Source organism: Puntigrus tetrazona, chromosome 9, assembly GCF_018831695.1.
Source record: "Puntigrus tetrazona isolate hp1 chromosome 9, ASM1883169v1, whole genome shotgun sequence".
NCBI classification, from domain to species: domain Eukaryota; kingdom Metazoa; phylum Chordata; class Actinopteri; order Cypriniformes; family Cyprinidae; genus Puntigrus; species Puntigrus tetrazona.
This window is the reverse complement of record NC_056707.1, coordinates 11,019,722-11,030,830: the sequence shown is the minus strand read 5'-3', so window position 1 is coordinate 11,030,830 and position 11,109 is coordinate 11,019,722. Positions and strand designations below refer to the sequence as shown.

At 36.7% G+C, this 11,109-nt stretch overlaps 1 protein-coding gene across 2 annotated transcripts; it reads right to left on the bottom strand.

Moving 5' to 3' along the window:
- Positions 1-421: 421 nt before the first annotated feature.
- creb1b (cAMP responsive element binding protein 1b) lies at positions 422-9,095 on the bottom strand. Of its 2 annotated transcripts, none has more exons than XM_043249647.1 (9): positions 8,940-9,095; positions 6,246-6,314; positions 5,257-5,369; positions 4,996-5,142; positions 4,723-4,823; positions 4,512-4,651; positions 4,123-4,305; positions 3,810-3,963; positions 422-2,852 (listed from the first exon to the last, which is right to left on the bottom strand). In XM_043249647.1, the coding sequence occupies exons 3-9, from the start codon at positions 5,359-5,361 to the stop codon at positions 2,708-2,710; spliced, it is 975 nt and encodes a 324-aa protein (XP_043105582.1). In that variant the 5' UTR covers positions 5,362-5,369; positions 6,246-6,314; positions 8,940-9,095; the 3' UTR covers positions 422-2,707. The 2 variants fall into 2 exon arrangements, with proteins under 2 accessions (XP_043105582.1, XP_043105583.1); XM_043249648.1 differs by lacking the exon at positions 8,940-9,095 and adding an exon at positions 8,784-8,908.
- Between the last annotated feature and the right edge of the window lie 2,014 nt (positions 9,096-11,109).

Below are 11,109 nucleotides of genomic sequence, written 5' to 3'. Positions count from 1 at the left end.
AAGTGTAAAATGTTACAAAGTTTATATATATATATATATATATATATATATATATATATATATATATATATATATATATATATATATTTTTAAATTATTTATTTATTTATTTTTTTCAATTTCAATTAATTCTGCCTCGTTTGTCACTCCAGCTGAATAATGAATGACCTGTTTTAAACATGCAAAATCTTGGAACATCTCTACCAAATTAATATTCAATCAGACAATAAAAATTGAGTAATCAATGAAAAAAATGTGGGTTATAACGCTTCAGACTTATTCGGGGGTCTAATTCATATCCATACAGAGTTCACTTAGAAATTGCTAGAAAACCTCTCAATAACAAGTTTTATTCACAGCTTTGAAAAATACGAGCGTTAACCATATCGCTTTACAATATTTCCAACCACAACACCCATTGTGCAGTATTAGTATTTTATTAAAGATTTACATTTGTATACAAAACGGAGGTGGGGGAACAACAACAAGTATACATAAGTGTTTTAACAGTAATAGAGTGCAAAGCTTCTAAAAATGTAAGCCAAGTCACAGAGTATATACAATACACTTTTAAACCTTTGAAACACTATAAAATCCTACCAGTTTTGTACATAGTGTCCAAAAGGTGAAAGCTATCATACAAAAAGTGCATGACGTGTTTGTCCAAAATGAGTGGGATCAAACATTGCTTTAGATTGATTGGTCTTTTGTACGCATGAAGACAAACATACACAGTCGCATATTTTGGAGTTCACTTTGGCCAGCATGGCAGTAGGTCAATCTCATTGCATACGGGGTACACACAAGAGTGGAGAAAAAAAAAAAAAGAAAAAAAAAAAAGGTAATGTCAGTTCAGAAAAATGAATAAAGATTCTATCACTGAAAACAGACAGAATTTGCATTTCTCTGAAAGCTGAGGTCAGTCTGTCCTTCGATGAGTCAATTCAGATTCTTGTGTCAGAAAATAATTGGTTCTGTGAGGGAAATCGGGTTGCATGTCAGCTTGCATAAGCAGTTAGACTGCAGATCTGGACCGTGAGCGCCTGCTGTGGAGAGATTGCTTCCCTAATTTGTTACGCCTGAATGCGTAAATGACACGTCAGGCAGACGGTTCGAAGTTTAAGAGTAGCAGCAGATGATGCACTCGCCAACACGGGCACCTTTCAGCACAGACTGGCGTTGTTGATGGGCATTTTTAATTCATAGTCCGCTAACATCTCATTTAAAACTTTCTGTCCTCAGTGCAAAACATACGCAAAACGTGAAACCCTTTTGCTTTTAAACAACTTTAAAAGTCATTGACAAATCATCAAAAGCCTTAAACAGTTTGGGTCAACAGAGACAACTTTGTAAACAAAATACAACTTGCGTTGACAAAGGCAATTGTTTAACTGTTCAGTTGTTTCTTGTAGTTTCCGAAGCAACTCAACGTCAACAAAGGAAAAATGAAACCAAGAGAAATCCTTTTAACATATCTTTATATATATATATATATATATATATATATATATATATATATATATATATATATATATAAATAGCTGCCAAAAATGCATATGCTATAATAGATAACATGTACTCTTTACTTATGTTATCACATTATCAAATACAAAGACACTGCCTCCCAGTTAGTGTTGAAATGAAAAATTGACCATATAACAATATCAAAGCTTATGTAATATTTATAAAACATGCTTTAGTTTATAATGCCAGAGATAGAATGTATTGGATTGTATTTCATCCAATTATAGCTCTATGATACACAAGCATAACACAAAAGTGATCTGCCGAATATGATCAATATAAACGTAAAGAAACGTTTAACCTGAAAATATACTTTTAAAAATCACTTGAGCAATTCCTGTCACTGTAAGGTGAGTTTTGGTGTATAAGTGACCAAATGCCTGCGATAAAAATGACCTTTTTATACTGTGTTTGTGCAACCGTTGCTACTGCAAAGGCAGTATTGTATGAAATTAAAAGATTTAGGTACATTTTTGTCATCTAAAATAAGCAAAATGTCAAACTGGAAATGTACATGGGCTATAATCTTGTTCTGTATACAATACACAATATTTCTGTTTATAAATGGCATAGATTCTGGAAATCAGCTTTCATAATTCTATATAGTTTGTTCATATTTAAAGGTAAAAATGTCAACTTAAAACACGAGATCACTTTACACCAAATAAAAGTAACAGTCAGACACGTTAAACCTTTAAAATCTCAAGAGGGAATGATGCCAACTCCAAGACGAAATCTTTCTCGATGCCTACCATACTACTGAAATGCCAGTGAAATTATTATTGTACATAATTTTTTTTTATCTCTTTTAAAAATCACTGATGAAATATACACCAGCACACTGGAAGAAAAGGTAAACATTTTCCCACAAACCCCTCCTCTGAGTTTCGGTTTGAGTCCAGAAGTAAAGACGGCTGAGAACGTACTTGTGTTTTTATGTCCACAGTAAGGTTTTCAGCATTTTTTTTTGTCTTTAATGACATGATCCAATATTTCTAGAGGAGATTTGTGTTGACGAGGGGCTTGTGTTCGGTTCCCTCATGTACTTGTGTGTTCATACAGGCAGTCTGCAGCAATTTAAAATAAGAAAACATTTAGAAAACATGCGTCCGCGTCTGGCCGGCTCGCCCTTTAGTCTCTGTACACGTAAGTCTGCCAGAACGTAGGGAGAGAGGGTGGTACGTCACTCTGATTTGTGACAGTACAGGTCTTTGAGTGCTTTGAGTTCCTCGATGAGAGTTTTGTTCTGGTTCTCCAAAACAGCCACACGGTTCTCCAGACACTTGACGTATTCCTTTTTCTTTCGGCGGCACTCACGAGCTGCCTCTCTGGAGGGGGAAAATATATTTGAGATCTACTTAGCAGATGTTTTTCGATGGATCTTTTTGAACCAAAATGGGGCTGACAAAATAAGCAGTCAAATATCAGAAATGTCGTGATTCGCTTTGTTACAGCAAAAATGCACTATTTAACAACCCTTTATTTAAGGATAAAAATTACACTGCACATGTCTTTATTTAAAGATGAACGCTAAAACTAACGGCCTTCAGATTTTGCAAGTCTCTCAACTTTTTTTTTTTTTTTTTTTTTGATGTTTTATTTTAATACATTTTTTTCATGACTATTATCAGCTTGATGAAAAACAGCAGGTATTTACAGATGCTTTCACTATAGATTCTAATGCACAGATGCGACATTTTGAAAATCATTTCTTTTTTTCTGTTTTCACATCACACAAGCTATATTTACACCGTCTTGAATACATCTGTCAAAAAGTTCTCAATGATTAAAATTAGTCAGCAATCTGTGCAGCTGTGAAATTAATACATCTATTTAGCAAGGACATATTAAATAAATCAAAGGGGTAAAGACATTGATGTTTAAAAAAAAATAAACGTTACTTAAAAAAACATTGTGGTTATCAAAGAATCCTGAACAAAAATATTTAGCAGCAACTGTTTTCAACATTGATATTACATACATATTACAATGATTTCTGAAGGATCGTTGAATTGAATACTGGAGTGATGGTTGCTGAAAATGCAATTTACTATTACAGGAATAAATTACATTATAAAATATTATAAAATCAAAAACAGTTTTACAAAATGTTACAATATTCCTGTTTTTATTGTACTTTTAAAATGCATCTTTGAAGACACGTCATAAAAAAAATAATCTTAACAACCCCAAACATTAATGTACATAAGTGAAAAGATCAACACGCTCAGAATGTGTGACCATAAGTCATAAGACTGACTTTAAATTGAGTTGTTTTTTTTTACCTGTTCTTCATGAGGCGTACCTCCCTCTTACGCGTGGCCTCTTCAGCCCCTCCTTGACTTGGCAGGGCTGGAGAAGATGCCATGACCACACCTGGAGCAATTGTGCTGGTTGGGGCAGTTCGGATTTGATAGGCCTGAACATCTCCAGAAGCAGCTTTATAGGACAGACAAAACACATCCAACAAACAAAGAATCAAACGTTGTGACTTAAAAGCATTGAGTAAGGCAAAAAGTTATAACAGCAAGGCAAAAAGTTATAACCCAAAAGTTGTATTGTATCTTTGTGATAAAAAAAAAAAAAGCTCCAGCTCACCTTGTACCACCACTTGATTGCTGGGCACCAGTATCTGTTGACCGTCACTGGTCTGGGCGTACTGCAGGATAGTGGTCCCCGGCTGGGCTGCTGCGGCATTGGTCATGGTGAGAGTCTGCAATCCTTGCACTCCATCTGTACCATTATTTGCCAGCTGAATGGCTCCACCCTGTGTAATGGCGACTGAAGGAGAAACAGCGATCAAGATGCGGTTTGGCGACAATTTGCCAAAAAAAACGGTCTTGATATGGTGACAAGCTGTGCATATGGACCCAAATATGTTGGAAATTATGGTCTAATGTTGTGCCAGACATGTTGAACAGTGATTATAAAGTGGGATGTGTAGATCTGAACCCCAAAATACATTAAAACTTCAGTCATGTACTTACTGTACTGGCCGCTGCTGGTCTGATATATTGGAGTTGGCACGGTCACTGTAGTGATGGCAGGCGCTGCGTCCTCCTCGGATTTCTCCTCTTCGATTCTCGGAACTCCTGGAGCGTCTGATGACAGGTCATTCAGGATTTTCCTGTGGATCACAGACAGCTGTTGACTTGAAACTTATCTCGGGGGCGAAACACTTGAAGAACATATACGTACCTATATGAGGGGCGTCTAGAAAGGATCTCTCTTCGTTTCTGAGAGTCCGTCACGCTGTCCACCGACTCCTGTGAGTCCTCACTCTCCGCTACTGTAGAAATCTGATCAACAGACAATTCTGTCAGATTTAGATCGGACCGTAAGGCACTAGTTTCCCACAACTGCACGTTAAGAGAACCGTGTGAGGTGAATACATCAAGAATGAAATACATCTTGTCAGTCGATAATCAGTCATTAACATCTCCAGATATTGGAGGTTTTAAGTTGTCTCACCTGGACAGTCTGCACCTGTGGTGATTGAATGACTGAAGGTTGAGCAGCTTGAATCACTCCGTGCACCTGTACTGTCTGGCCATTGGGCAGCTGCACCAGGGTGACTGTGGGTGCCGTGGCACTAGCGTGTCCGGCAGCCATCGTTACCTATCCAACATCACGCATGCAAACAGTCATCTTGTCTCTAATGTCAAAATAAACACACTACAGCCCTGAATTTATTTGATGTGCCGTATAGTGGACAATTGATTGTGTTCCAACCTGTGCAAGAGTGGCGATTTGGGCCTGTGTGATCTGTTGGTTCTCAGTTTCGGAGACCGCGGTGTCTGCACCCTGCTGGGCATCGGCTCCCGACTCCATGGTCATCGAGTTAGCTTGTAAGAAACAGGATGGAAATTCCAACATTTTTGCCACAGTTCGAAAAAAAACTAAGTGCCATTATTTTGAAATAAGAAAAAAAAAAAAAAAACGACCAATGTAGCAAGAATAAAGATAATTCCTGTATCATGTCATCCCACTGTAAAATTTAACTTAGTGTTCCATATTTTTTTCTGCTGAACACACTTTAACAAATTAATAAAATGAATAAATAAATAAATAAAATAATTGAAGAATGTTAGTTAATGGCCTATGTAGTTCAAAATATCAAGAGAAGAAACAAACTCAGGTTTATAACAAGTAAATGATGTAAATGATAATATTTTAGGGCAAACTTTCCCTTTAACATCCTAAAAACACTTAATTAAACTTAATTATGATAATACCTAGTTATTACACTTATGTTGTAATGATTGTTTTACATGAGCAACAACTTGTTGGAGAGGTATACATTTTTAAATGATGATAAGCAGGTTTAAAATAACAATGATAACGATTATAATATTCAGTTTAATAAACACTGCAATAATCTATAATAAATAAGAAATTTGATTTCATTGTAACTTCAATTACATAAATGATTAGTATGTGTTAAGTAATTTGTAAGTAATTTTGAAACCCGCCCAAAGTGCTACTTAAATTAGCCCAAAACTAGCCCAATCGCATTTTTTTGGTGGGGTTCCCCCGGTAAAATTAATATTTCACGGGGCTAAATATCACATTACTGGCGTCGCTTCAAGCTTACGACATGAAAAAAGCCCTATTTTGACTTTAGTTAAAAGCATCCACTAAATGACGAAGTCGAGTCCTGTTTATTAACACCGTCTCGATTTGAAACTTTGGATGCGGCACTGAAGATGAAGCGTACATACCTATAAGAGACAAAATTTTCACACGTCCACTGACTCTGGTAAGCCTTCACTCTCCGTCACTGCAGAAATCTGATCACACAGATACAGAAAAGTCACTTTACTAGACAGTAACTTGGATATTTCTATTTTCAAACCAAATACTACTAACCAAATAGTACGTGAGAGGGAAAAAAAAATTCATACAGGTTTGGAAAAATGCGAGGGTGAGTAAATGACAATATCCAGTGTGTAATAAAATGCTAATACAGAAGCAAATCTAAGGTTGATTTAACCAATACAATACAGTACTAAATCTGTGGCTCAGTAATGTCAAATTAGGCAGAATTCTATAAATAAATGTGCATTAAGTTTGATATAAGTACTGCTGCTTTATGGCATCCTGGTGCCATTACATTCATTGTAATGCTATAAGAATCACTGCATCCAAGCCAGTGGTATTATAATACTACTTGGGTCTCATAATATAGTTTAGCTGATATAATACTGTAACATGATAAGGATATGAAAACCCAACCCAAACAAATGTTAATATCCACTAAGATGTCTTTTCCAGTTGTATAAGACAAGCAAATGAAAATGAAGCTCTAGACTTTCATGGAAAGGGAGGCTAATTTTAGAAAATACGAATATAGCCACACATTATTTAAGTATGACTAAATCGTTCCTGTGCTGCAACTCTATATAGAGATTTAATTGAATCATTTGACATTATGTCGGAAATAGGGGTGCAAGTTTCCTGCACTCAAGACAAGCCCCGTTATGAATCAATAAAATGGCCGTTCGGTCAAAAAACTGAAACTGCAATACTGCATCTCCAGGGAAGAAACTGCATCTAATACGTCTCGTCCACTTTTGCCAAATTTAAGAGACACAAAAAAACCTCCTGAATATTCTTATGTCTGGGACAATTGATGCTTTAGTACTGAATATTGGCAGGTCTCTCTCGAAACAAATGCCTACACAGGGCAATGTGATGCACTACTCTGCACAGTAAAAATCCATCAAAATCCCAGCGTGAATTTAAAAAGTTTGTAGCTGCTCATTAAATAAATCTAAAGTCCCAGTGTCTAACCCCAAGGTGCTCTGTAAGTCTTTATTTCTGCATTGGCCTACAATAACATAATATTAGAGTGTAACATCACTAGTGCACTGGCCAGTGATAAAAAATTAAGTACTGCAATAAAGGTGTCATCATATAGCTGCTTTTTTTTATTGAAAGTGTATCACAATATGCTGTGAATGCAGTCCTGGCTTCCCTTGACTGCTCAGCATTTGTAGATTTTGAAATGCCTGACCTCCAGGCCTCTTCCTCTGGAGAGGAACAGTTGGATTCATTTACCCCATATATAGCCAGCAAGGCTATAGGTTTTCATAAATGAACATGCAACTGGCTTTAGCTTCTCTTAGACTAAAGATCTGCGCTTGCAATGTCCCACCACATTTAGAAAACGTGCTTTTTTTCAAAATAACATCCCAAATATCAGTTCAACTCACAACTGCAAAAAGAAGATAACAAATTAAGTATTAAAAATATATCAGGAAAAAGGCTTTCTGCTTCGCAAAAACAGAAACAGATCTGCAATTTGTTAAAAAATTTCGTGTTTCGTAATTACACAATATGAATATATATATATAATTATAAAATAAATATATTAGAAATAACACCATTAGTGCTTGGTTTTTTTTAACTGTGTGTGAAACAATAAGTCCAATAAAGCACCTTAAAAAAAAGAAAAAGATGAGAAAGGGAGACGGCGAGCTCCAGCATGGCAGAAAGCGTGAACTGACAGTAATGTGATCTCATGACGCTCAGAGTCTATCTGTGGTTTGATTGGTCATGCATAGTTCTCCCTCTACTTTTCAAATCCTATTTTCTGCCAGGCAGATTATTCCAGGAAGCATGTAGCTGTTGTGCATTTATATATCATTACATCTAAAACTAAAAGCCTGCATACTAAAGACAGCCTGCAGTTATTCTGAGGGGGGTGCTTATTTTCTTTTCTTTCTTTTTTTTTGCACTGTAGCTAGATCAGGAGTATTGTCTTAAAATGTACAATCTTACTGAGTTGTATTTGAATAGATCCCTGCAACTTAATATAAAAATATACAACACTGCACTGCTTGTATTAGTCATGTGCACCGGATAGAAGGTAAAACGTTTTCTATGTTGTGCAGAACAAAAATGTATTTTCTTGAGGGTCTGCTATCACAGCATTTAAAAAAATAGTATACAAAGAAACAGTGCAATAATAACTCAGTCCTAAAAAAACTGCAATCTAATCAGGGTGCCTCCAATAAATCGCACAATGCATCAAGGACATCAGAGAAGATTAAATTATTCCTGAATGATATAAGAGTATTACACCCTGAATCCACCCAGCAGCACACATTTTGTTTAGCCAGTGTGTTAAACAAGCCGACAAGAAAGGGGAAAACCCACATATATGATCTGCACAGATGTATTGAGAAACCCAGAGATGTAGTGCATCCATATTTCCTTGCATTTTAAATGATCAGCCATGCATCAAGATTTCCCACCCTGGGTTTGTGTTGCTCTGCCGTTTGCCTCCCCTCCCTCTGCATGCAACAACTACAGCCGCCATGATCTCTTTGTTTCCAACGGGCCGAACCCAAACCAGACTCTTATGCCATTCGGGACGAGCCCTTTCCCTCCGGACACTTGTCTCCTCTTACCGATACAGACTCCCTCCGTCACTCTCGAGCCCTCGGAGCTCCACTTTTATTCAGGCCGACACGTAAGAGACCGCGTCAGGCTACACCTCCGTCGCGTCACCGAGAACAACAACACAGAGAACGAGACGAAAATCCGATCATCAACCCCACTGCACTGAGCGAGAGCTGCCGAGCGCGTGGCGGGAAGAGCCGAGTGGCGACGGAAATAGACGAAGCGCCGCCGAAGCTTAACGAAATAGTGCGAACGCGACATATTTGAGCAAGACTTCTAAATGAATCTCGGGAAATGTGTTTTTTTAAAGGGAGCATTGTTTAGCGTACGTAAAGACGAGGAACAAATATCAAACTACAAACGCTAGTTTTACAGCGTGGCTAAACTGGTGTTTCATCAGCTGAAAAAAAATCTTAAATTCCTTTAAAACCAGCCAAATGACAGGCTTGGATCAGCTGTTACCGCTAAACAGTATTATCTCTTATTATTAGCATATATAAAAATGTAAATAATGGCTTAACTGCTGGCTGAGCTGTTCTGGTCAACTGCTAGGGCTATTCAAAACTAGCCTGAAAGAAAATACTTAACCTTGTATCAGCTGGAACCATCTAAACATCTTTTCTCTGGTGAAAATAATAGCATAAACCAGCATATTTCATTCGAGATCTTGTAATCCATCATATGCAAAATATTGCAAAACGTCATGTTCATCAATTAATATTTAATTCATCATAAATTATCAAGACAGAAAAGACAAATCACCCCTATTATTAGCACTGGTGTCGACTTTGGCTTTTCCAAATGAATATGCTGAGGGTTGGCAAACACACTGTCATTGTGGAAGAGGGAGAAGAATAACACGGTCAAAATTTTGCCAAATTGCTATTGCAATATTCTTTTTTAATGACAGTATGTGAATTCATAGCACATGCCAAACAATTGTTTTCATTTCTCTTTACAGGAGAGTATGAAATACAGTGACTTATGCAGCCACAGTGCAGACCATGCTAATAATAATAATAATAATAATAGCCTAATAATAATAAAAATTCATATCATATGAACACTCAACATGAAATAAAACCTCCTGACTCCAAAACATGGAACAACAATTATTTTCAAATGTAATTCTGAAGGCAGACAATAGAGAATACTGTATTACTGTATTATTACTGTATAATACTGCATCTATAAATGTATTAGTTGAATGTTTATTGTTTAATAGATATGTATATGACATTGGTTCAGTTTAATAGATTGCATTTTAACCTAAATGGGTGGCTCAGTGTTTTTTTGAGGTTTGAAAATGCATGCTCCCATAAAGCTAAAAAAACTAAAGAAAATCAGAAAATCAACCCTTGGGACAAATAAGTAAATTTCTCACTCCAAATAACAGGTATCAATATAGGCTACAGACAACATACAATATACTCAGTATATAAACTTCTTATACACAATACACACAACAGTGCGCACAAACTAGATGACAAGCTGAGTGAAAAATTCTTTTAGCCTTTTTGCCCACAGGGCATCTGCCGAAAAGATTAAACCAGTGATGTTGCCAGTCTAGATTCTTTCCACACAAGTTTGTAGTGTTCATGCTGGCTGTTATTCAAAATAAGGAGGAGACATCTCCTGAAACCTAAAATTACTTCTTGGAGTTTACTGATAATAAGAGATAAATTGTTATTGCTTCACCACAGCACAAGCCACACTTTGTGTCACGGGTCAGCGTTTCAAATTGTGTTATTATAAGTATTACAAGGTCAATAAATGTGATTGAGAATATTGTAATATAATATTTCAGATGTATAGCCTTGTGCATTACACATCAATTTATGTGTTTAACCTTGTACACAAATGCATTTCTGCGAAATTCTCTTGTGCAAAATGGTCTGATTTGAACGGTTACATAAAGTCACACACTCAACACACGAGGGCAGGAGTAACCCTCTTTTGAGAGATAACTCGCCACGATCTCCTCAAGCTGCCGCACCGACGTCTTCCTGAAGGGGGCAGCATTTGCGCAATTTTTTTACAGCATGCACTCAATAACCCCTCTCTGAACGGCTATGGGTTTGGGGTGTGTGAGTTTATTCGTGTGGCAGCCCTTTTTATAATCCTCCAGATGCCCGTTTGGTGTGCTTTATCTGTTTAATAGCGCTTTACTGCTACAAG